The sequence below is a fragment of the Globicephala melas genome, chromosome 3 (assembly GCF_963455315.2).
Source record: "Globicephala melas chromosome 3, mGloMel1.2, whole genome shotgun sequence".
NCBI lineage: Eukaryota > Metazoa > Chordata > Mammalia > Artiodactyla > Delphinidae > Globicephala > Globicephala melas.
The window spans coordinates 109,385,468-109,412,392 of NC_083316.1; the positions used below are offsets into that span (position 1 = coordinate 109,385,468).

Below are 26,925 nucleotides of genomic sequence, written 5' to 3' on the forward strand. Positions count from 1 at the left end.
TTTTTTAAAATAATAACAACTGCCCACAACTTTTATTTCCACAGTTTGGTGAGCCATGCCACACCATCACATCACTTTTCTCTGTATCAGCTTGGGCTAATTCTAACAGTGGTTTATGATTAGTCTCTAAAGCTAAAATTTAATCCCCATGTACTAGAGACCTTCACTCTATTGACTATGGACTGAGGCAGCATTCTTGCACAAGTGTCTTAGCCTGGGTTCCTCAGAAAGCAGAGCCTGAGGCCAGTGCTTCTGCGCAGTTAGGTAATTTATTTGGGAATAAGATTCTAAGGAGCAGAAGTAAAGGATGGGGGGAGGAAACAGGGAAGGAGGGAGACCCAATACCAGGATGCATTATCAGGATGGCCAGCACCAAGGGCACTGTTCCATCCAGCCAGGATTTCTCAGGAGCCTTATGAAATGTATCTCAAAACCGTCTGCACTGTGATGAAAGGGGAAAGCATTTACATATTGGCCTTCCTTCCCCATTCGTCAAAGGCAGCCCCACAGGTGTCAATTCCCACAGTTCCAGGTTGCACATGGATGAGTCCCAAACAGGTTCTGTCCCCTGGATAGAAAGCAAGAAGTAATGTACTGCAGGCCTGAGGTGAAGCACTGTCAGGCTGCACTTCAGTGAAGCTGGTCAGAGTGTGTGAACTGGTTGCTGCAACAGTGACTTGGAGTAAGCGGTGGGGCTGAGGGGACTGGGGATTGGACGTGGTGCACAAGGTATATATATAATGTGTCACAGGGAGATCTGAGCTAGAATGTGTACAGACATGGGTAAAAAGCTCCAGGGTTGGATAGATAACTCAAAAAACGTGTAGCATAACAAAACGAGCAGCATCAAACTCAGGTGGGGAGGGAAGGAAGCTTGGTTTCTGTAACAGCGTTAACTTCTCTACTCTCCTCACACCCGGTTCTGTGCAGGGTTCCTGATTAACTGACATCACAGTGCCTCCAGAGTATAATTACGGTCCTTCCTGCTCTTTCTCCTGTTGCACAAATGAGCAGTTCTGAGTTTTCTCTCTTATTCTCAATGTCACTGATCAGTCATTTGTGACCTTCTGGGCGCAAAAATCATAACTACCTGAATGCTTCAATCTCTTCCAGTGGCAGGGCAATAGCCCAAGTCCCTGCTCCCGGGCTGAACCAAGTATCTGAAAAATCCAAGGCCTCTGTGCAGGCCTGCTGGACTCTTGTGTGACTTGTTTCCATCAGTCATGATTTTGGGAAACTGACCAGATTATCCTGCCCAGGGATCTCCTCTCAAGGAACCCAGAGGGATGTTTGGTGCGTGGTAAGGTGCTCAGTTAATGCCCATAAGAATTAGAAACCAGGATACCCACAGAAATGCAAAGGACAAAGCAAAGGCAGTGGAGGAACAATTCAGATTTTAAAAATAATAAAAAGTCTTCTACCACAGATCAAAGTGCAAACAGGAGTGTACCCCATAATCTTTTCCTATTCTTGGCAACTAGTTCCTGCCTCCCAGACCTCCCTGGAACACTATCCTGAATTCCAGAAGGGCTGGTGTTTGCCAAAGAGAATTAGTCTGCTTAACACCTAGAATAAGTGATGATGAATGCCTTGGGCAGAGGGCCATGTTCCCTGTCAGGTAGTAAATATCACAAGAAATCTTTCCCCTAGGTGTTTGTCATTTAACTGATTTTCTTAAAGGGCTTTTTAAGGTAACAGAAAGAGGCTTGATGCAATTCAACATTAACAATACCTTATGTTGTGTGCCATTGCTATAAAAGCACTTTGGAAAAATACATCTATATTTTCATTTGATCCTCATAAAAGTCTTATGAGATTGAGAAAGGATGCCCAGGATGACAAATCAGAGGTTTCTCAGCAGAAATCATGTCTTCCTGGAGTCTCAGGCAGACCCACCCCAGAAGGTCTCACCTTGGGAAGAAGGGGCCTCATCTCAAGGACAGGTGTGCAGGAGGCTTCCAGAGACACTGGGACATCATCTCTCTGCTGGGCCAGCCGGAAGGCAACAGCCAGGCACCAGACTGACTCTTTTAACCCCAGAAGTCTCACATAAGAAACTCTTCTCATGGATGTGTAGGGGAGGTGTGGACATACACTCTATACATCAAGGAGAGTTTGCTAAATGCATGCAGCGGTATCAGTATTTCACAGGGCTAGTCTACTGAAACTTCAGAACTATTGTATTCATAATCATGTAACCTTTGATTATGAACGAAATAGTTCTGAAAACAACAAATGTCATCATAGAATTGCCCTCCCCTAGACCAAACAAAATGAGCATAAAAAAGTAAAAACCTATGAATATTTTTCACCAAAATTAACCAAACAAGAAAGCAGCATAACTTAAAACAATACACTTTAAAAGTCGATGGAAGGAAAGAAACAGAAGATTCTAACATTGCTCCGCAGCTCTTTAGCCATACTGGAAAGGCATCAACATCTGAAACAGTCTCTCTCCTTACTCCCATATCTGGCAAACAGCAGACAGGGTGAAGGTCTCTATTTATTTCCCTGTTCAAAGATTTTTGGCAACTACTGTAGAGAACAAATGGATGAAACAGAGAAAATGGACAACGAGGCTGATTACTCTGAAAGAATTGAGACCTGCTCTATGAGAAATGCTAAAGGGAGTCCTTCAGGCTGAAATGAAAGGACAACAGCAGGACTTTCTTGGTGGCGCAGTGGTTAAGAATCCGTCTGCCAATGCAGGGGACACGGGTTCGAGCCCTGGTCTGGGAATATCCCATATGCCACGGAGCATGCTCTGTGTTCCACAACTACTGAGCCTGCATGCCACAACTACTGAAGCCCGTGTGCCTAGAGCCCATGCTCCACAACAAGAGAAGCCACCACAATGAAAAGCCCACGCACTGCAATGAAAAGTAGCCCGTGCTCACCACAACTAGAGAAAGTCCATGCGCAGCAACAAAGACCCAATGCAGCCAAAAATAAAAATAAATAAAATAAAATAAATTTATTTTAAAAAAAGGACAAGAGCAATGCAAATCCACACGAAGGAATAAAGAACACGGAAAAAGGGAACTACCTAATAAATATAAAAGACAGTATTAATAAGAGTGAGGAAATGAATACCAATCTTACAGAAAAAAGGATTATAAAAGAATACTATAAACAACTGTATGCAAACAAATTAGATAACCTAGATGAACTGAACAAATTCCTAGAAACACAAATTATCAAAATCATCTCAAGAAGAAATAAAATCTGAACAGACTTAAAGAGATTGAATTAATAAACAAAACCTCCCAACAAAGAAACGCCCAGAATCAGATGGCTTCACTGGTGAATTCTACCAAATATTTAAAGAAGAATTAACACCAATCCTTCTCAACTTCTTCCCCAGAATAGAAGAGGAGAAGACACTTCCTAACTCATTCTATGAGGCCAGCATTTCCCTGAGACCAAATCCAGACAAAGACATCAAAGGAAAAGAAATCTATAGATCTAATCCCTTATGAACATAGATGTAAAATATTCAACAAAATACTAGCAAGCCAAATCCAGCAGTATAATAAGAGAATTACATACTGTGACCAAGTGGGATTTATCCCAGGAATACAAGGGAAGTTCAATGTATAAACATTAATCAATGTAATACAACACATTAATAGAATGAAGGTTTTAAAAAATGATCATATAAATTAATGCAGAAAATCATTTGATAGGGAATTCCCTGGTGGTCCCGTGGTTAGGGTTCCATGCTTCCACTGCAGGGGGCACGGGTTTGATCCCTGGTCAGGGAACTAAGATCCTGCAAGCCACGCAGTGCGGCCAAAAATAAAAATCATTTGACAATATCCAACACCTTTTCTTGATAAAAACAAAACACTCAACAGACTAGAAATACAAGGGGAACTCCCTCGACATGACAGATGGCATCTATGAAAACCTCATAGCTAATGTTATACTCACTGGTGAAACTGAAAGCTCATCCCCTAAGATCAGTAATACAACAAGGATGTTCATCAACAGAAGGATGGCCACTTCTGTTCAACACTGTACTGGGAGTTCTGACCATAATAATTAAGCAAGAAGAAGAAATAAAATGTAGTCAAATTGTGAAGAATAAAATAAAGCTACAGTAATCAAAACACTGCGGTACTTGCAGAAAGACAGACATATAGATCAATGAAATAGAATAGAGAGCCCAGAAATAAACCTTCACATACATAGTCAAATGATTTTTTTAAAAAAATGCCAAGATCGGGCTTCCCTGGTGGCGCAGTGGTTGAGAGTCCGCCTGCCAATGCAGGGGACACGGGTTCGTGCCCCAGTCCGGGAAGATCCCACATGCCGCGGAGCGGCTGGGCCCGTGAGCCATGGCTGCTGAGCCTGCGCATCCGGAGCCTGTGCTCCACAATGGGAGAGGCCACAACAGTGAGAGGCCCGCGTACCACAAAAAAAATAAAAAAAATTTTAAAATGCCAAGACCATTTAAGGGGGAAAGGACAGTCTTTTCAACAATGCTGCTTGGAAAACTGGATGTCCACATGCAAAAGAATGAAGTTGGACTCTTACCTTTTACACCATATGCAAAAATTAACTCAAAGATGGATTTAAAAAAAAAAAAAGCTAAACATAAGAGCTAAAACCCTAAGACTTTTTCGAAGAAAACATAGGGGGAATTTCCATGACACTGGATTTAGAAATGATTTCTTGGATATGGCACAGGCAACAAAAGAAAAAAATAGATAAATTGGACTTCATCAAAATTAAAAACTTTTGTTTATGTCAATTACATCTCAATAAAGCTGGGGGAAAAAGTTTTGTGCATCAAAGAACATTACCAAGAGATGAAAAGGCAACCTATAGAATGGGAGAAAATGTTTGCAAATCATATTTCCAATAATGGGTTAATATCCAAAATATATAAGGAACTCCTACAACTCAACAATTAAAAAAAGTTTTTTTTAACGGGCAGAGGACTTGAGGAGACATTTCTTCAAATAAGATATACAAATGGCCAATAAGCACATGAAAAGATGTGCTAATCATTAGGGAAATGCAAATCAAACCACAAATAAGATACCATTTCACACCCAGTAGGATGGCTGTTATTAAAAACAAAACAAAACAGAAAATAATAAGTATTGGTGAAGATGAGGGGAAATTGGAACCCTTGCGCATTGCTAGTGGGAATATAAAGCAGTGCAACTGCTATGGAAAACAGCATGGCCTTTCCTCAGAAAAAACAAACACAGAATTACCACATGATCCAGCAATTCTAGTTCTAGGTATACACCCAAAGAAAATGAAAGCATAGACTTAAACATATTTGTACACCTATGTTTACAGCAGCATTATTTACAATAGACAAAAGGTGGAAACAACCCCAAGTGTCCATCAACAGATGCGTGGATAAACAAACTGTGGTATATATACACGCAATGGAATACTATTCAGCCTTAAAAAGGAATGGAGTTCTGAGACATGCTATAGCATGGATGAGCCTTGAAAACATTGTTAAGTGAAATAAACCAGACACAAAAGGACAAATATTGTATGATACCATTTATATGAGATACCTAGAATAGTCAAATTAACAGAGACAGAAGATAGAATAATGGTTACTGGGGGCTAAGGGGGAAGAGTTAATGGGTAAATAGTTTCAGCTTGAGATGATAAAAAAAAACTCTGGAGATGGATGGTGGTATTGACTGCACAACAATTTGAATGTACTTAATGCCATTGAATTGTACACTTAAAATGGTTAAAATGGGACTTCTCTGGTGGCATGGTGGATAAGACTCCACACTCTCAATGAGGGGGCCCAGGTTCCATCTCTGGTCAGGGAACTAGATCCCACATGCATGCCACAACTAAGGAGCCCACGTGCCACAACTAAGACCCACTGCAACTAAATAAATAAATAATTTTTAAAAAGCTTAAAATGATAAATTTTACGTTACATATATTGTACCATAATAATTTTTTAAAAGAATTGTTCAAGTATAATGGAAATAAACATTCTTCAATATTAAATTCAAGCAATAAGGTACCCATGAATCCTTTTTGAAAGAAATTATTTAAAAATTAAAGCCAGCCCATTATTAAATGAATCCATTCACAACCCATATAACAAAGAGCTAATTTACCTAGCATAAAAAGATCTACTACAAATAAATAAGAAATCAACAACCCCAATGGAAAATTGGGCAAGAAACATAAATAATACACAGGTATTGAAGCACAGATGACTTTTAAACATATGAGAAGATTCTATACCTCTCTCCTAATAAGAGAAATACAAATGAAAACTATACTGAGATATCATTTTTCACCTGTCCATCCATCCTCCTCTCTGTACAAATGCAAAGAAAAATGTATCTAATGATATTTTCCTAATATTAGTAGTAATAATTTTTAGATAGTAGGATCTGGGGAGCTTTTAAAAACATCTATTGTTGTATTTGCTATAGTGTTTATATTCCTTATAAAGAGTATGTACACATTTTTAAGTAGCTTTAGTTAAAAAATAAAACTGGAGAGCTCCCCTGGTGGCGCAGTGGTTGGGAGTCCACCTGCCGATGCAGGGGACACGGGTTCATGCCCCGGTCCGGGGGGATCCCACATGCCGTGGAGCAGCTGGGCCCGTGGGCCGTGGCTACTGGGCCTGCGTGTCCAGAGCCTGTGCTCTGCAGCGGGAGAGGCCACAGCAGTGAGGGGCCCGCGTACCACAAGAAAAACAAAAAACATAACAAAAAAATAATAAAACTGGAGGTAAATATGCAAGATGAGGACAAAGATGAATTATTTTCTTCTGTGTAATTTTGAGTATTTTTTTTTAGACTCCTCCAACCCCCTCCCAAACTTTCACATATTTTAATGTATTTCAACTCCTGATATGACACACTTCCAGTTTTATATTTCTTTTTGACATTCCTGCCTTCATACATACATCGTCCTCCTTCATCTCTGATTATCCTAATTCTATCCCTGTTCAAGGTTCACCTCAAAGCACATCCTCTTGGGAGGCACTATAGCTTATTGGCTAAGTGTCCACACCTGGAGCAGATATGTGGTCCCTGAGGTCCAAAAGTAGGCTTCTCCACTTACTAGTTCTATAAGTTTGAGCAACTTACTTAACCATTCTGAGACTCAGTTTCCTCATCTGTAGAATAGATGATCGATCTAATTAGGTTTTTATAAGGATTCAACTGGATCATGCATGTAAAGTACACAGCAGAACTAAATTTGTGTTGAAAATAATATTGCTATTCCTCCTGACCCCCCCCCCAATGTAATTATTGACTCTACAAATAATTAATCTTTATTTTCTGTTTGGTTTCATGAGGGGAATTATAACTACCTTTGGGAGGAAAGACAAGTCTTCTACCCCTAAAGTACTTAAGTAGTACATTCACTTTACATTTGGTAGTTTTTCTTTTTGTTCAACAGATATTTTTACTCATTCATCCCTTAATGAGAGGCAGACCCCTCAGGAAAATATAATTCATGATGCCCACACCGACTTCTTTTTCTTTTTAGTCCAAGCAGATTAATGGTACCTGGGCTTCTCGAAAGCTTTGGTAACAAAACATGTAAACTCACTTACTGTCAGCCTCCAGCCTTCACAGTGAGATGGGTTTGGGCTGTCTGGTGTCTGGGATTAGTGAAGGAAATGTTTGACCTATGAGAAAGCTCAGTAGTAGTCATGATCTGTGTTCAAGCCTGTTTCAATGGGATAAGCCAATGTTGGACCAGAAGAGCTCTGCCCTCTCACAGGTGATTCACTCAAACAGCAAGTCTCCACAGCAAGGTCATCCTATGCCACCCAGCTCTCCAGAGGCACCTTGCTCAGGGAGAAAGATGTCAGAACAAGAGTGCCTTTTGGTGTGCTAACTTCTTTTCCGTACAGAATGACAGAGATTTCCATCTGTATTGCCAAATATATGTCTTTCCCTTTGGGAACACTTATAAAAGGCTAGTTCTTTTCCCCAGAGAACCAGGGACACCCAAAGCAAAATTATTTACCTTTGATTGTTCAAGAACAATTGCTCACCCCTTTCTTTCTTTCTTTCTTTTTTTTTTTTGTGGTACGCGGGCTTCTCACTGTTGCGGCCTCTCCCGTTGCGGAGCACAGGCTCCGGATGTGCAGGCTCAGTGGCCACGGCTCCTGGGCCCAGTCGCTCCGCGTCACTGGGTGGGATCTTCCCGGACCGTGGCATGAACCCATGTGCCCTGCATCGGCAGGCGGACTCTCAACCACTGAGCCACCAGGGAAGCCCTCCCTTTCTATTTTTTGACTTTTGCCTCCTCCTCAAGAAAGTTAAGAGATATTTTTGCTATTGGCAGGTCGTATTTTTCTAGAGGCAAACAGTTATAGTATTGAGTTCTAAAGTGAGGTTTGAAGGTTATCCATGGAACAAGCGTTTTATAAAGACACTAGCTCACGCAGAGGACATAGCTGATAGTTTAATAGTAAAGCAGAACATATCTTATGAATGGGAAAGTGGATACAGAGGTCCCCTGCCCACCTGACACCTCACCCAACATGGGCAGAACAGAACCCCTACAAAACTTGGTCCTTTTCAAGATTCTCCAACTCAGTGAAGGACATCATTGTGTCAGTTTGAGTCCTCCTAGAGCAGACAGCAAGATGGTATTAAATGTGTGAGTTTAATGGGAAAAATGTTCATGAAGTGTAAAGAGGAGAGGGAGCAAGAGAAGGCAGAGAGAGACTCAAACCACGATGCAGGTATGTCCCCTGTGAAAGGGGAGAGGGAAGGAAGGAGGATTAGGTAGGAAGATCCTCAGACTGCAGAGCTCTGAGAAAGTGCTGGCCACACTGATGGGAAGCCCCAGAATACAGATTTCCTGTTGGAGGAGTGCCACCTTGGGCAGAAATGGCCTGGCTCTTGTACCCACACTGTGATCATTCATTGACTGGGAGCAGCCAGAACGTTGAGGCCTTGTGTAAATACTGCAGTGGATCTGAAGGTGCAGTGGCTGGAGGCTCTCAGCTAACTATATTCATCGTAGAAGGGTCTCTTGAAGAGACATCTGAGTACCTACATTCCTGCCACAATCATTCATTCAATTACACAACCTGGGAGTCATGCTTGGTACCTCCTTTTCCGTTATCTCTAAGACCCAATCCATTGCTAAGTTCCTGACCATTTTACCTCCTAAACAGCTCTCACATCTGTCCATTTCTCTCTGTCTCCCCTACCACTACCACCGTCATCTTGCTCCCAACAGGTGACCATCTTTCAATCCATTCACCACACAGCAGACAAAGCAGTCATTTCAAAACACAAGTCAGATGCTACAACCCCTTGCTTAAACAACATAGTGCTCATGGGATAAAGACCTAAGTCCTGAGCATGACCTTTAAGGCCCTACCTGTTATGGCTTTGCCTTACTCTATAGCCTCCTGTGGACTTGGGTTCTTCTTATGGCTCAACTGACCCTTTGAGTTTCAGATAGACAATGGTTCAGATCCAGTCTTCTTCCAGTTCCCCAAATGTTCCAAGTTCTTTCCTGCCTCAGGACCTTTGCACATGCTGTTTCCTCCACTAATTATCTCTTCTCCAACCCCATGCCCCTTTACCCAGTTAACTAATCCTCATTCCTTAGCTCCCAGTTCAAACAACCCTTCTTCTGAGAAGCCTTCTAGGACCCCGCCCCCCCACCCCTCCAGGGAGGTTCAAATCCTTCTCATAGAATGAAATGTCCTTTGTAACATTTAGGATGGTATTCTATAATTGACTGATTATTTGGTCGTCTGACTACATCACTAAAGTGTGTTTCCTGAGGGCAGAGACTGTGTCTATTTTCACTCATTATTGAATCCCCAGGATTAGCAGAGCGGCTGCATTTTGCAGTTGCCACAAAATACTTGTTGAATGAATGAAGTATCTAAAAGAGTTTTTTTATTTTTTTCCTTTTTATTTGAATCACACCAGGTGTTTTCTTTTCTAACCATTTCTTTCCATTTATACTGTTCTCTAGCTGTGTTGCCTGATCTCCTCCACCCCAGCCCCATCCCCACTCTCTGCCCATGATAAAGTTTTTGAGTGCTGGCCTTGGACTTGGATTTTCAGGTCTTCATTGATGAGCACTACAGGCCTGGATAAAGTGCTTGCTGCAGAACTTGCTATTGCATAAGATTGTATTCTAGATTTAGAAGGTCAGGGAGGGTAAGAAAGAAAAGAAAGTGAGTTGCCCTCAAAGAATTGGGATACAAAATCAAGTCAATCAGAGCAAAGATATGCTTCCATAAAGAGAAATAAGGACTCCAGGACTTACAAGGCCTAACAGTACTGTTATTCAGTAAGGCCTTATTTTATCTAAAAAAGAAATGTGTCCATCTGAGAAGGAGCAACCCATGTAGCATAATAAAAAAGATGTGAGTGTTGATCAGGCACCATCCCGAGGAGAAGGGCCAGCCAGGCCAGCAGGAATGAGTGCCCAGTCCCCCCAGCAGGTCATCTGACCTTTGCTGTGGAAGAAGACGCAGCAGGCTACCCAAGCCTGAGATCATTAAACATTTAAGGCAGATAATTCACTCTTCCGATTCTATTTCAAGCTCGCCAAGCCACTTTCTGAAAATTAGGCTCCAAACTGCACAGTTCAAAATGCACAGAACAGAGTGCATTCATCAGACAAACTCTAGAGTCTGGTGTTCTGGGCGGTTTTACTTCTAACAGGAATAGTTAAGCTCCAGGTTTTGGAATCAGCCTTTATTTGAACCCTGACTCTACCACTTATATACATATTAACTGTGTGACCTTGGGGATTTCCTTCATTTTTTCCCCCAACTGAAAAAAGATGGCAAGGCACTACAGGACTGTAGAGAGAATTAAATGAGACAATGTATGTAATGCACTTAACATAGATTCTAGCAAATAGTTAATGAAATCAATAAGTTTGCATCCTGATTTTACACTTCGCTGATTTTTAGTCAATGCTGGAACACTGAAAGATGAAATGTTTGACCCCACAAGGTTGAAGACCAAATCTAGACCTTGGGAAATCACCAAGACTCCAGGCTAGCCATCACCTCCTGGCACCTCTCTGTTCCCATGTGTAACATCTATAAAAGGCAACCAGGATTTGGCTTTATCTTCTTGTGACTTTTTTTTCTCTTTTTCTGCCCCTCATCTCCCAGACATACTTTTTTTTTTTGCGGTATGCGGGCCTCTCACTGTTGTGGCCTCTCCCGTTGCAGAGCATAGGCTCTGGACACGCAGGCTCAGCGGCCATGGCTCACGGGCCCAGCTGCTCCACGGCATGTGGGATCTTCCCGGACCAGGGCATGAACCCGTGTCCCCTGCATCGGCAGGCGGACTCTCAACCACTGTGCCACCAGGGAAGACCCCCAGACATACTTTTGATGTAACTTTGGCTCTACTTGCTCTCACGGAGTCAAGAATTATTGTCCTATAACAAGGAAGAGGCTCCAAGGCTTGCCTTGATGATTTTTTTTTTTTTTTTTCCTTTTTGCTTCATACCACAGGCCAAAAGCATCATCTTCTGGAGGGGAAAACGTGTTTTTCTAAGGTCATCCTTTGGCCTGCCCTACTGCCCCACCTGCTCTTGAGGGAAACACTGCAAGGACACTGGAAAAGCCACAACATCAGTCACAGATCAAGGCCTCCATCACGCAGGGAATGTGCCCAAATTACAAACAGGCAAACCAAAGTGACTGGCAGATTAAGCAGTTTGTTTTGTTTTTCTGTTCCAGTTATCACACTGCTCTATGACAAAAAATAACAAAGAAACACATGGCAAATTGTTTTTTGGGTACGGAGTCTTGACAGTGTTTTTCGGTTTCTACAGAAGTGCTTACAAAAGTATTTTTCAGCTGTCAGTGGCTGATGCTGGACAGAGCTGTAGAGACTTCTGTCAAACTTTGTTAGCAGTGGCATAATTATAGGGGTTAATTGTCAGGCTAAGTGTGAGGTGCCTTCCAAAAAGACTGCAGTGCCCTCCCCATCCCCCCCTCCAGTTCTTCTAAGTGAAGATAACACAGTTCGAACTTTGAAAACTATCCTTTTATCAACTGACTATTAGACAATGTCTATCAAGCATCCAGAAAAACAATGATTTGGTCGCTGCCCTCAAAGAACCCACCTACAGCCAATAGAAAATACCAAATATTTTCTCCCTTATATCGTTTCATTTAATTCCCACAACCCTGAGGTAGGTATGGTTATTATCCCCATCCTACAGGAGAAGAAACTAAAGCTAAGGGAGTAAATATTTTGCTCCAAATCACACAGCCAACAAGTGCCAGAGTCAGGGCTTTAACCTGGAATCTCTAAATCCTCGGGTATTGATAGGCACCACTCAGACCAGGATTCCAAACCTTAAACTTGCTGTTCCAGTTTTTCTTATCAAACGAAGCGCCCCTCATTTCACCGACATCACTGACTTTTAGTTCCCCGCTGACCGAGGATGAAGAGCCTGGTACCTCGTGGTCAGGAACGGGCTGTCGGCGGTGCCTGTGCCCCCAGCGGGGCAGAGGGACCAGTGCGCATGCCTGGGCTGGGGAGCGCCGGACCCCCGGGGTCGGCGAACGAAACCTGCAGCAGTTCCCTCAGCACCTCCCACCGGGACCCCTCAGAGGCTTGCCCCCGAACGCCCAGGCCAGCACCCGCCCGCTCAGGCCAGAAACCCACGAAGCGCCGCCGGCAGTCAGATCCCGGGCCCGCCTCCAGCTGCGAGGCCCCGGCGGGCGCTAAATGAAGGGCAGATGAGAAAGCAGCCCGGGGGGATTGAGGCGCCGTGGGCCGCGTAGCCGGGCGAGGGCGCAATGCGCGGCCGCGACGTGCGCAACGGGCTGACTAGCGGTGTCTCGGGTGGACGTGGCTCCAGCCGAACGCCGCCCGGACGGCCGCGTGCAGACCCGAGGCCCGGGCCCCCGCCTCTGGCTGACGGCCCCGCGCTCCGCGTTCACCGCGCGCTTGGGCTCAAGCCCGCCTCTCGGCCGCTTTCACTTTCGCTTTCGCTTTCCTGCCGACAGTGTTGAGGAAAATGAAAGTGGCGGTGTCCAACAGCCGGCGTATCAGCCGTCGGGGCGAGGGGCGCAGGGTACGGGCGGTGGGCCTGGGGCTAGCGAGCTGAGGCCACAGCCCGCGCCCGGCGAGGTAAGCGCAGCCCTTTCGTGGTCGCCTCGCGGGCTCCTCCTTGCGGACCGCGCGGGCGGGACGCCAGGCGGACGTTGGGCGAGGGCCGGCCTGGCTGGGGGTTCCTGCGGCGGGGCTGGGAGGGCCTGAGATGCGGTACCGCTGGGCTCCTGTGGCTCTGATCCTCCAGGCAGGGCTGGAAGCCCAGGGCGGGGTGGCGGGGGGCTTGGACAAACGCGCCAAGGATCTGGCTGCGTGGGGTCGAGGTGGGGCGGGGGCTAGCCAGGCCACCGCTCCCATCACACGTTTTCTTTTTGTAGAAGGCCGACACCCACCCCACCCCACGCCTCCACCGAGTTTCTGTAAAAATCAAAGTGGAAGGATGTATGTAAAATGCTGAGCAGAATGTCTCACCTGAGCCCAGCAGGGAGGAATTCATAATTTACGCCTTCTTATCTCTATCAAACTCCTCTGCTTGGGCACGCAGCCCCATACCTGGCTTGTTTGGCTACGTTTTTCAGATCTGGTGTACTTGGGCGCACCTGGGGTGCCTTTCAGGTGTTCCCTGAGCTGGCAAGCTTGCAGCTCATCTCCCTTGGTCGTAGGCATGGAGAGTAACTAGGCCAGGATGCCGCTCCTCCCCAAGGCTCTGCCCAGGTGAAAACAGGGGCTGACTCTGCAGGGGCCCCAACCCCAGGGCTGGCAGAAATGGTCAGGGGTGGATGCACTCGGGGACTCAGTCCATCCCAAACAGGACACTTTCTGTCCACTCTGTCCACCAGCAGAAGGGTGAAAGATGAATGCCCAGGTCTTTGCACTTGGTCATGCCAGCTCAAAATTGGGCTCCACCTCAAGGCTATGGAGACAGCCGCTGCCCTTGGGTGTCCCCCATTCCCTGGCAAGAGAAAATATATATGCAAGGTGCCCACAAGACCAGTTGTGTAGATGGGAAAAGACCCTAAGTGTTAGGAGTAAAGTGACTAAATCTGCAGACACTTGACTTACTTTGGAGTGATGATGGTTTTTGTAGGCAATACTAAGAGCACCCGCCTTTTACTTAACTTTTGTCTCAGCCTAATCACATGGATCTGATCATAAGACCCATTACTGAAAGAACACTTGAATAACCTTAACTTTGAAAACAGCCTTGACAAAAGATCAAGGTCCTAATTTTTAAAACATGGAGTTCCCCCTCTGTACACCCCTTCAGGGTGGTGGTGAGTATTTATTGCTTTTAGAAAATACCACCTTTATCATGAGCCAGAAAATCGGATTCTTTGATTTTGTGATGTACTTTCAATGAGCTATTCCTTTTCTTTAGAATTCGTTAATGTCTCTTCTCTCTCCTATTAACTAAATTTAAGCTGAAATGCATGGTTCTCTCCCTTTCCTCTCTTCTGTCTGTGGGTGGAGAGGGAGAGGTTTGTAGTCGACACCATCCACAGCATTTTCACCACCCCAGGTTCTTGCTTCCATGTTCCTGAAAACCGAATGAATCCGCTAAAGACCGTGCAAGCCTCCCTACTACCTTCTTTTCTCGTGGCTTTATTATTCATTGGTTTAGCCACCAGCATGTGATGTACTTTATTACATTTTTCACAAGAAAATGATGCATGGAATTTTATTTTCCTTAGGATCTCAGGCCTTCAAAATTGAATTGCTCATACTCTTCAGTCATGGCACACTATAACCCTTGGTCCATTTAGAGTCTGTCATTTTGTTTCATTTCGTTATTTCCTTTTATCCTCCATTTCTCAACACGCTCCTTCCCGTGCACGCACACTTAGGCAGCCATGGTGACATATTTGTTTGTTTTACAAACTACCTTTCCTTATATCTTCTCAGAAAATGTTTATCTTTGAAATGTATGTCATGTTTTGCTTTTGTTGTACTTATCTAAATAAATACTGCTGTGCTATAAATCTCATACTGTTTCTTTGATTCCCTCAGCATTACGTTTTTAAGTCGAACCATATTGATATATGTAAGTCTGATTCATTAATCCTGGCTGTTGCATAATTTTCTATGAAGAGTGTACACCGCAAGTACTTAACTAGTCCCCTGGAAATAGACATTAAGTGGCCTCCAACTCCTTGCTTCCACAAACAGTGCTGCACCAGATATCCTTTCCAGTGTCTCTGTGTGTTCTCTGGCAAGAATGTCTCTGAGATAGATAGATCCATAGATAGGTATGAGGTTGCTAATTCTGGGATACTTGTAGGATGTCTTTTACTAAAAACTGCTACTTTGTGCTGCTGAATGGCTTCATCTGTTTCCTCCCACCAGGAGTCCATGAAGAGTCCCTTTTCCAATGTCTGTCAGCGCTTATTATTATCTAATTTACTAATTTTTTGTCAAACTAGTGGGTTAAGCAGTACTCCATTTCTGTTTTAATTGAGCATCTCATCATATTGTTTTGCCATTTGTGAATTGCCTATTTGTCTCATTACTCTTCTTCTAGGTTTCTGATATTTTCTATCTGGTTTTCATTTTGATCCTTATATATTGGTATGCTCACTAAAATGTTAATCCTTCGTGAAATGTCAATGTTGTAAATCTTCCCGTAGTCTGGTCTCCTATCTGTTAGCTTCATTTATGGTCTCCTTTTTATTATTATTAACAACTTTATTAAGATATAATTTACATACCATAAAATTCACCCATTAAAAGGATACAATTCAGTGGTTTGTGGTATATTTACAGAGGGTGTAACCATCATCTAATTTTAGAACATCTTTATTACTCCATTAGCAATCATTCTCCAGTATCCCTTAATATTCCCCTCCCCAGCCCTAGGCAAGCACTAATCTACTTTCAGTCTCTATATACTTGCCTATTTCTGGACATTTCATATAAATGGGATTGTAACAATATGTGGTTTGTTGTGACTGGCTTCATACACTTAGCATAATGTTTTGGAGGTTTATCCACACTACAGCATGTGTCAGTAGTTTGTTCCTTTTTTAAAAAAATTTTTGGCTGCATTGGGTCTTCGTTGCTGCACGCGGGCTTTCTCTAGTTGTGGCGAGTGGGGGCTACTCTTCGTTGCGGTGCGCGGGCTTGTCATTGCGGTGGCTTCTCATTGCAGAGCACAGGCTCTAGGCACGCAGGCTTCAGTAGTTGTAGCACGCAGGCTCGTAGTTGCGGCTCCCAGGCTCTAGAGCATAGGCTTAGTAGTTGTGGCACATGTGCTTAGTTGCTCCGTGGCATGTGGGATCTTCCTGGAGCAGGGCTCGAATCCATGTCCCCTGCATTGGCAGGCGGATTCTTAACCACTGCATCACCAGGAAAGCCCCAGTTTGTTCCTTTTTATTGCCCAGTATATTCCATCATGTGGATTTATCATGTGGATAAACATTTTGTTTATCCATTCATCAGTTGAGGGACACTTAGATTGTTTCTGCTTTTTGGCTGTTACTAATAATGCTTCTATGAACATTCATATACAAATTTTTGTGTAAACATATATTTTCACGTCTCTTGGGTATATACCTAGAAGTGGAATTGCTGGATCATATGGTATGTCTTTGTTTAAACTTCCAAAGTAGCTGCAACATTTTACAGTCCCACTAGCAATGCATGAGTGTTTCAATTTGTCTACATCCTCACCAACACTTGTCTATATTTTTGATTATAGCCATCCTAACAGGTGTAAATTTCGAGCTCATTGTGGTTTTAATTTGCACTTCCCAGATGGTTAATGATATTGAGCATCTTTTAATATGCTTATTAGCCATTTGTATATCTTCTTTGGAATAATGTCTATTCAGATCTACTTGGAAAATTTGATTGTCTTTTGTTATTGAGTTGTGTTATTTATATATTCCTTTTTTTTTCTTATGACCTCTTCTGGAATCATCAAGGTGTCTTTGTCCCCATTCCTTCCTTCCTGCATTTCATTTAGTGACTTGGAATTCTGTATCCTATTAGGAGCCCTCATTAAGTTCTAAGCATAGGTAAACATATTTTCCTATAAATGCTAAAAATTAATCAGAATGTCCAACTTCATTTCAAACATAAGAAACTTTTTAGCATGTTTTTAATCCTCCTCTCCCACAGGCACATACACACGTGTCTGCCTAAGAATTATTGAAATAATCTGGAAGCTTCCTATTGTTATTAACTCTTCATGCTTCAAAATACGCTTTTATTTTTCTATTTTAGAAGTCTTAACAGTTGCATTAATCTGTAACCTATTTGTGCAGTTGCTCATTACACCAAGATAGGAAGGCTTAAACACATGTTTATTTTAGAGTTTTCATTGACTTACTGAAAAGTTTTAGTGTTTTGTGTCTCAGGAGTAATGCCTCTCTGGGTCTCTTATTTCTCAAAAGTATTCTTTGGAATCCATGCTATTCTGATCCTCATTTGACCTTTGCCTGCACAAAAGCATTCTAAAATATTTGCAAATGCTAAAGTCACTTCCTCATGTTTTACTGAGTTTACTTTAGCTTGGTTAAACCAAGTGCAATATCAGTTTGTGTAAATTTACCACTAGCTGAGGTTCATATAATTGCCCTCCCCAGGGTCAGAAACTGGCTGGAGGAGTATGAAAATAGCTTTGAAAATTCAGCTGCTGAATATCTTACACTAAAAAGCTTAACATTTTAACATTTTTGTTTATAACAGTATCTGAGGGTGAAGTAAAGTGGGCACTCTCATAGTAAAACTATGGTAAAACTAACTTGGATGGAGTTTATCAAAACCTTTTTAAAGTGTCCATACATTTTATCCCCATAATTCTGATTTCAACATGTATCCTAAAACATGTTTGCCTTTGGGCGTATTTCAGGTGGTGCAGGGTAATTCGAGGTGGGATACATTTGCAGCATCATCTAACACTGACTCCCATGGTAAGAAAGTTATTCCTCTGGTCAATTCCTTTCCAATCTTCTGACCAAGGGGAGGAGAAAAATCTCATCTTGGAGCTAATACGTCTTTAACACCTTGTTAAACCTTCCTAATCTCCCACTTGATATAAAAGGATGAGCAAAGGGATAGCAATATCAACTGTATTTTCGTGACACTGTTGTGTTTTCCATTGTATTTATTTATTGTGACTGCCTTCATTTATGACATTTGATGCTGGTTTTCCATTGACAATAGTAAATAAGGTTTGCTTTTAAAACGCTTTTATTTAAGGGCAAAAATGAGTTGATTTAAAGAGAAATGTTAAGTACGGTACAGATGGCATTTAATTATGGCAAAATAATAATATTGATGTATGGATGACTGAAAGGTGTGAAACACAACCCTAAGAAATAATCTGAGCTTCAGACACAGATTTTAAATGGGGAGGTGTTCTTATATATGGGGCTGTTCTTCCCAGTGTGACTTCCGTTATCTTAAAGTTAGAAACCACTCCGTTGTCTAACAATAAGGGATTAGTTAAGTGATTTTGATACCATGGAAAATAGTGATAGAATAGTGCCAAATCTTAAAGTATATCTACTGACATGGAAAAATTATATACTGTTAGATAAAACAAAGCTGGTTGCAAAAGAAAAATATGCACACTATCCTAATGTTGTTAAAAAGAAAGTGTGTATGTGTGTATGCCTGTGTGTGTGTGAAAAATTGGAAGAAATATTTACAGATAAGTTATCTCTGGACTGTTGGGAGTACAGGAAATTTTTGGGGTTTCCACTAATAAACATATGTCACTTTTGTCAACAGAAAAACAATTTAAACATATAACTATTTTTAAATTAATGTGTCCTAACCTTAACAGGACTGCCTGGTGTTTTGCCATCTGCAGGCACTCCTGGGTCCTTATATGCTCCTAGAATCTAGTTAGGTCCCTGTGGCCTCCTGCAAAGCCATGGGAGGATGACAAGACTTTCTTGCCACCCTTCAGTATCCTCCAGGGTATTTGTCTTGGTAGGTATATATTTATACTTTTGGAGTAAAATAGAATATATCTAAAATCCTTTGAAATAATTTTTATTGCCTCTTCTTCTCAATAGCCCTTTTAGGCTGGACCAGATTAGGATCCCACTTTTTCAGTAGATCTGAATCATTAAATAACAATGGAGGAAATGCTGGGAGAGGGTCTCCTAGTTTCTCCTTTATTCTCTTTCTTTAACTTCTGCATTATGCTACTGACCGTGAAATTTCTACATGTTAGATATAATCATGGTTCTGTTTCACCTGGGTTGAAGATAGGTATATTTAAATTTAGATGCCTCCTTTCCAGGATTACAAAATCTCTCTTAGGAAGAAAAAAAGGTTCACTGCAAGGCCTAATGCTTGGCAGAAACAATTGCTGCTTTTTTCCTAGTCGAAATTCCGAGAGTGTTAGTTCTTAGAGTGTTCCTGGAAATCCCTGGACTCCTTTGTGGGAAAGGGGTTGGCAGGTCCCTGTTAAGTGAGCAGATGGTGTCTCTATCTGGAGGTGGTCTTACAGCCCTAGTGCAAGCTTCCGCCTTCTACAAAGGGTGGTAAGCGCTGCCCAGGGTGAGCCAGGCAGGTCCTGAGCCTAAAGAAGGCCTGCTGCTGCATTCCAATAATGTCTGGAACTTGACTGGCCGACTCCTCCCCTCCTGGGGTCCTTCAGCTCCTCTCCACCTCACTGCCACCGCTGTGGTTCAAGCTCTCACATCTCTTGTCTGGATGACACAGTGACCTCCAGCTGGTCCCTGCCTCCCCTTCCCATAACCTCTAGCCTGTGTTTTACAAAAACCAGGGTGTATTAGTCTCCTGTTTTTGCTGTAACAAATGAACACAAAATTAGTAGCTTGAAACAATCCAAATTTATTATTTTACAGCTCTGAAGGTTTCAGAAGGGCCCTTTTCCTTCTGAAGACTCTGGAGGAGAATCATTTTGCTGACTTTTCCAGCTTCTGGAGGCTTCCTGCATTCCTTGGCTCATGGACCCTTCCTCCACCTTTAAAACTAACAAGTCTTTCTCACACTGCATCGCTCTGACACTCATCTGTAGTTGAATCTCTCTTTGTGTTCCTCTTATAAGGACACTTGTGATTACATTGGGCCCACCTGGATAATCTCCCCATTTCGAGATCCTTAACCTAGTCACATCTGCAATGTCCTTTTTGTCATGTAAGGAGATATATTCATAGCTTCCGGGGATTCAGACATCATCATCTTTGGGGGGGCCATTATTCAGCCTACCACATAGTGTAATCTTTTAAAAACACAGGCATCCAACCATCTTACTCCTCTGCCTAAGGCCCTTGTGTGGTGCTCCAGTTCTCAGAGGATAAGGACATCTTGTGGCTGGGAGTGCTGTGCAAGAGCCCACATCCCTTCTCCACCTCCATCTGCCTCCTCTCTCCCCACTCTGCCTCTGGCTTGCTGTCTGTGATCCAGCCTTTGCACATGGTCTGCTTTTTACCAAGGATGCTTGTCCTCCTCCCACTCCATCCCAGGCTTCTGAGCGTCCTAGGATGCCCTCACTGGGACCTGTGCCATTCTGCTATCACAGCTACCATGAGTTAACATCTTTGCATTTATTTGGGTGATCATATGCTTCTCCTGTGTGAGTAAGTAGCCCTTACAGGCAGGGGCCATGTCTATTTTTGGCCCATCATTGCATCCCAGCATAGTGCCTACTTGTGGTAGATGGTTAATAAGCACTTGGAAACGAATGAATAAATGAATGAATATTAGCAGCATTGTCATCACTCTGTATCCCCTTTACCCTGCTTTTTCTTCTGTACAACATTTATCACCTCTTCTGTTGTGGCCGCCCTCCACCAGAATGGAAGCTCTGTGAGAGCAGGGACTTTGTCTTTTGTGTCTGTGTCGCTATTCCCAGGTTCTAGAGCAGTGTCTGGTCCATAACAGGCACTTGATAAATATTCAGGGAATGACTGATCTGGAGGATGCTCAGAATCTCTCACAGAGTTTTCATAGTTGACCCTTCTTTGAAATCAGGTTTTATGAAGGTTTTCATTTTAATTATTCAGCCTAACTCAATAATCAGGCAAATTGGCAGAGACCTCCTAAAACATTCACTATTTTTTTAAAAAAAATTTATTTATTTATTTATTTATGGTTGCACTGGGTTTTAGTTGAGGCAGGCGGGCTCCTTAGTTGCAGCTTGCTGGGTCCTTAGTTGCAGCTCCAGGGCTCCTTAGTTGTGGCTCACCAACTCCTTATTTGTGGCATATGAACTCTTAGTTGTGGCATGCATATGGGATCTAGTTCCCTGACCAGGGATTGAACCCAGGCCCCCTGCACTGGGAGCGAGGAGTCATCCACTGTGCCACCAGGGAAGTCCCTCACCTATTTCTATGAGGATTAAATGAGTTAATAAATGTAAGTCATTCAGAGCAATGTCTGGCACATGTGTAAGGGTTTGCTGCTGTTGTTAAGAAATACTTGAGGACTTCCCTGGTGGCGCAGTGGTTGAGAATCCGCCTGCCAATGCAGGGGACACGGGTTAGAGCCCTGGTCTGGGAAGATCCCACATGCTGCGGAGCAACTAAGCCCGTGTGCCGCAACTACTGACCCAGCACTCTAGAGCCCGTGCTCTGTAGCAAGAGAAGCTGCCATAATGAGAAGCCTGTACTCCACAACGAAGAGTAGCCCCTCCTTACCGCAGCTAGAGAAAGCCAGCATGCGGCAACAGAGACCCAATGCAGCCAAAAATAAATAAATAAATTTATTAAAAAAAAAAAAAATACTTGAGCCCTTGATCATTTAGAACTTTTACTATGTCTGTCACAACTCTGTGGTGGGGTCCCAAACACAGAACTGAGTGAGTTCTGTTTCTTACACCCGGACAGGCCCCAGGTTTTCCAGCTGCCTGGGGACAGGCCCAGGTTGGGGGCTTCAGGTGAATGATTTGAGCCATAACTTGTGTTTTTTCTGTTTTGCCTGCAGATGGCAGCAGGCCCTGGACTTCCCTGCACTTCAGGCAGTCGTGAGGCCGCAGAGAAACAAGAAAATGGACTCCCTCCTCCTGAGGACAAGAATGCCAGCCACCAGCCATGGGTGAGCTTAGAGGTTGACCAGAGTTTTTCTCTTATTTGTTCTACATTATTTGGGGTTTTTTTGTGTGTGTGTGTGTAAGAATTGGTGCAAATCACACATGTTTGATGTTGAGGTAGTTTGTTGATTTTCACAGTTTGTTTATAAAAACAAAAAAACAACAGCAGTGAAACCAGAAGTATTACTAGAATGTTGCAGAGGGGATGCAGGGCAAGGAGGGCATCCTCTGCAGTGTGAGTGTGGTGTCCCTTCCCTTCTGCTCCTTGGGCCTGTCCCCTTTTGTCATCCTAGGAGGTGGTACCCACCCAGACAGTCCCTTTAATTCAACAAGTGTGTGGTAAGCCAGAAATATGAGGTGTTCTTTGCGTGGACTTCGTTGGCCTTCTTCCAGTTGCTCATAGGGTGGACTGTTCGTGTACTGCTGGAGAGCCATCCCTGGCCCAGCAGGGCCCAGGGTTTCTGTCTGCTTGCCCTGACTTTGCAGCCCCCTTGGAGGGCTTCTGCATCTGATCTTCCCTCTCATCCCGCAGCTGGTAATTTCACAGCTCTAGTTTATCGATCCTAAGACTCCCCATTAGTGTTGTAATCTGAGCAGTTTGAGTGGAGATTGTTTATATTCTGTTTCCACCCTATTTGTTAGCTTTACCCTCAATAGACACTAATTCTAAGTTTTATATTTGGGAATAAGGGTACTTTCTGTCCTTAACGCTAAGGGCAACTACACCACTTATTGGCATTCTAATGAGGGGTCTGGCAAAAGCCTTCCTTGATTATCAGCATCTTCTAGGTTTGGTGGTGTCCTTCCCTTACCTGCAAACCTTTAGGCCCTGCCTGACAAAGTTTCTCTGACATCTTCCCTCAGTGTCGCAAGTCTTTCTTTGCGAGGAACTTGATGATCCCCCCCTGCACCCAGCCTGTGCCAGCTTTGCCACAAGCCTCTGTGCATTAGGCACCACGCTCCACAGTTTACATCTTATTCAATCTCCACAAAAACTTGGTCAAATAATTCTTTTGTTACAAATATGGAAACCAAGACTCAGAGATTAGATTACTCACAGAGCTAAAATGTAGCAAGCCAGAGGGGCAGCCCAAGGTCTCTGTAGCTCTTGCCTCTTATCAGAAAATTAGGCTGACCACCTATGGGTAGAAGATGAATTGTATTTGTTCTTATAGACTGAAAAAGGAACAAAGTGAAATTCATGGGAAACCACATTATAATTCCCAAACAACCCCCATCTCTAAATTTACTATCCTAATTTTACACAGTATTCTTTTTCTTTCTTATTTTATTTAACCTGAATTGTTGGCACACACTGGTAAAATTTGCCTTGATTACTGTTTGCCTTATGTGCATCATTATGTGTACCAATTGACGCAAGGTAGTTTAATTGTTCATTTGAAGAACCTGTAACCTCCATAAATTGGAAAAGTTTGATTTCAAAAATTTGAAAATTCTTCCTCTTTACCCAGGAGGTTCAGTGACCTGTTCGAGGATGAAGACACTGACAAACCCTAAACTCCCTGAGCATAACTCTGTCTCAGCCTAGTTCTAGTAACTGAGGCAACCCAAGTCTAAATTGTCAAAATCAACTGTTTTATAAACCAGGTCACTCATAAGTACCTGCTGATACCTGAATGTTTTAAAATCTTACAGTTAAAACTGCGGTCAGTGAAAGAAAAGCTGTCCTTTGTTCTGTGGGACCTTTCTGAGCACTGCTTTGGGGCACTTATTCTCAGGCCACTCAGGACAAATAGCCTCAAGGACACATTAACTCTGGATGTTTCAAACTAATAGACTTATACAATAGTCAGTCTCACAAACAACAGTCACTAATTTGAGATTGTGGGGTATTTTTTCCTGTGTCCTCTTTTTAAAAAAACTTTATTGAAGTATAGTTGATTTAAAATGTTGTGTTAATTTCTGCTATACAGCAAAGTACAGCAATGTATTCAGTTATACATATATATATTCTTTTCCATTATGGTTTATCACAGGATATTGAATATAGTTCCCTGTGCTATACAGTAGGACCTTGTTGTTAGTACACTTTATATATAATAGTTTGCATCTGCTAATCCCAAACTCCCAGTCGTTCCCTCTCCCATCCCCCCTTCAGCTTGGCAACCACAAGTCTGTTTTCTATGACTGTGAATCTGTTTCTGTTTGTAGATATGTTCATTTGTGTCGTACTTCATTTTATTTTTTTAAATAAGGTTTATTTTATTTTATTTTTAATTTATTTATTTATTTTTGGCTGCATTAGGTCTTCATTGCTGAGTGCAGGTTTTCTCTAGTTGTGGCAAGCAGGGCTACTCTTCATTGTGGTGTGTGGGTTTCTCATTGTGGTAGCTTCTCTTGTTGCGGAGCACGGGCTCTAGGCGTGCGGGCTTCAGTAGTTGTGGCACATGGGCTCAGTGGTTGTGGCTCACGGGTTCTAGAACGCAGGATCAGTAGTTGTGGCACACGGGCTTAGTTGCTCTGTGGCATGTTGGATCTTCCTGGACTAGGTCTCAAACCCATGTCCCCTGCATTGGCAGGTGGATTCCTAACCACTGTGCCACCAGGGAAGCCCTGTGTCGTATTTTAGATTCCACATGTGGGTGATATCATATGGTATTTGTCTTTCTCTTTCTGACGTACTTCTTTTAGTATGATAATCTCTAGGTCCATCCATGTTGCAAATGGCATTATTTTATTCTTTATGGCTGAGTAATACTCCATTGAATATACATACTACATGTTCTTTATCCATTCATCTGCTGATGGACATTTAGGTTGCTTCCATGTCTTGGCTATTGTGAATAGTGCTGCTATGAATATATGGGTGCATATATTTTTCGAATTATAGTTTTGCCTGGGTATATGCCGAGGAATGGGATTGCTGGATCATATGCCAACTCTGTTTTAGTTTTTTGAGGAATCTCCATACTGTTTTCCATAGTGGCTGCACCAATTTACATTCCCACCAACTGTGTAGGAGGGTTCCCTTTTCTACGCCCCCATCTTCAGCATTTGTTATTTGTAGACTTTTTAATGATGGCCATTCTGACCAGTGTGAGGTGGTACCTCATGGTAGTTTTGATTTACATTTCTCTAATAATTAGCGATGATGAGCATCTTTTCATGTGCCTATTGGTCATGTGCATGTCTTCTTTGGAGAAATATCTATTTAGGTCTTCTGCCGAGTTTTCAATTGTGTTGTTAATTTTTCTTTGTTATTGAGTTGTATGAGCTGTTTATATATTTTGGAAATTAAGCTCTTGTCGGTCGCATCATTTGCGAATATTTTCTCCCAGTCCATAGGTCATCTTTTTGTTTTGCTTATGGTTTCCTTGCTGTGCAAAAGCTTATGTTTGATTAGGTCCAATTTGTTTATTTGTGCTTTTATTTCTGTTGCCTTGGGAGATGTACGAAAACATCAGTACGATCTATGTCAGAGAATCTTTTGCCTGTGTTCTCTTCTAGGAGTTTTATGGTGTCATGTCTTATATTTAGGTCATGTCCTCTTTTTTTAAAAACAGCTTTATTGAGATATATTTCTCATACCATGCAATTCCATTTAAAATGTACAATTCACTGGTTTTTAGGCTGTTCACAGGATTGTGCATTCATCACCAGAGTCAATTCAGAACATTTTCATTACCCCAAAAAGAAACTGTACCCCTAAATTATCACCTCCCCAATCTCCCCATTTCCCCAGCCCCTGGCAACCACTAATTTACTTTGTGTCCCTATAGATTTGCCTATCCTGGATCATATAAATAGAACCATACAATATATGGCCTTTTGTGTCTAGCTTCTTGCACTTAGCATGATGTTTTCAAGGTACATCTATGTTGTAGCATGTGTCAGTACTCTATTCCTATTCTTTGCCGAATAATATTCCATTATATGGAAATACCACATTTTGTTTATTCATTCATCATTTGATGGACATTTGGGTTATTTCACTGTTTTGGCTATTACGAAAAATGCTGCAATGAGCATTTTTGTGTACAGGTTTTGTGTGGACTGTGTTTTATGACTCTGTAAGCTGTAGTGACCAAGTCCTGTTTTTAAAAATCTGAGAAAGGAGGAGAACTAAGTTGGTGTTTGAAATTTAAAGGGACAGTTTCTATGTGTAGATGTAGAACTGCATTCAAAAAGATTATCTATCTAATATGAGGTTAAAATCAAACGGTAGTAGATCTAATTCTTCTCCATATCACTTGAGTTTTCTAAGCTCTGTCTTTTAATATTCTTACTTAAAAAAACACAAGAGGTCTTCCCTGGTGGCGCAATGGTTGAGAGTCCGCCTGCCGATGCAGGGGACACGGGTTCGTGCCCCGGTCCAGGAAGATCCCACGTGCCACGGAGCGGCTGGGCCCGTGAGCCATGGCCGCCGAGCTGCGCATCCAGAGCCTGTGCTCCGCAACGGGAGAGGCCACAACAGTGAGAGGCCCGCGTACCGCCAAAAAAAAAAAAAAACCACAAGAAAGAAATATGTATTGGCCCTTAGGTCTCACTTGAAATAATGTAGAATTCGTTTGGGTGGAGGGTTGTGCAAGTACCTTTTTCCAGATGTCTTTAGCAAGTGGGTGGGGGAAGTGGAGGCATGGATCAGAGAGAGGAACAAGGCAGGAGGAGAGTCTGGGGTGTGCTGGTTCAGCTTCGCCAGGGCCTACGCTCATGGTCACAGGGCACTGGGCAGTCATACTTAGTGTGGCTATTGCTTGTTATGTGGGTGATGTGCTTTATAGCTGAGTGCTTCTGTGTCCAGTTTCACTCTGCTTCTGACTCACAAAGCTCTGGTGTTGGGCTGTTGGTTTTTAGTAAAAGCAGGTGTTGGGAAGGATATGTTGAAGGGTGAATCAGCCCCTGAGGGACTCTGAGAGA

The 26,925-nt window shown here is 42.8% G+C and overlaps 1 protein-coding gene across 4 annotated transcripts in view; it reads left to right on the top strand.

The window, feature by feature from the left end:
• The first annotated feature begins 12,620 nt into the window (after nucleotides 1-12,620).
• RAD50 (RAD50 double strand break repair protein) overlaps nucleotides 12,621-26,925 on the top strand; it is a 234,168-nt gene continuing 219,863 nt past the window's right edge. The window contains exons 1-2 of one of the 4 annotated variants that reach the window (XM_060296199.2): nucleotides 12,621-13,115; nucleotides 21,942-22,064. In XM_060296199.2, the coding sequence (XP_060152182.1) occupies nucleotides 21,942-22,064 (123 nt within the window). In that variant the 5' untranslated portion in view covers nucleotides 12,621-13,115. The remainder of the gene's footprint in view (nucleotides 13,116-21,941; nucleotides 22,065-26,925) is intronic. The other 3 variants (XM_060296200.2, XM_060296201.2, XM_060296202.2) reach the window with 3 other exon arrangements.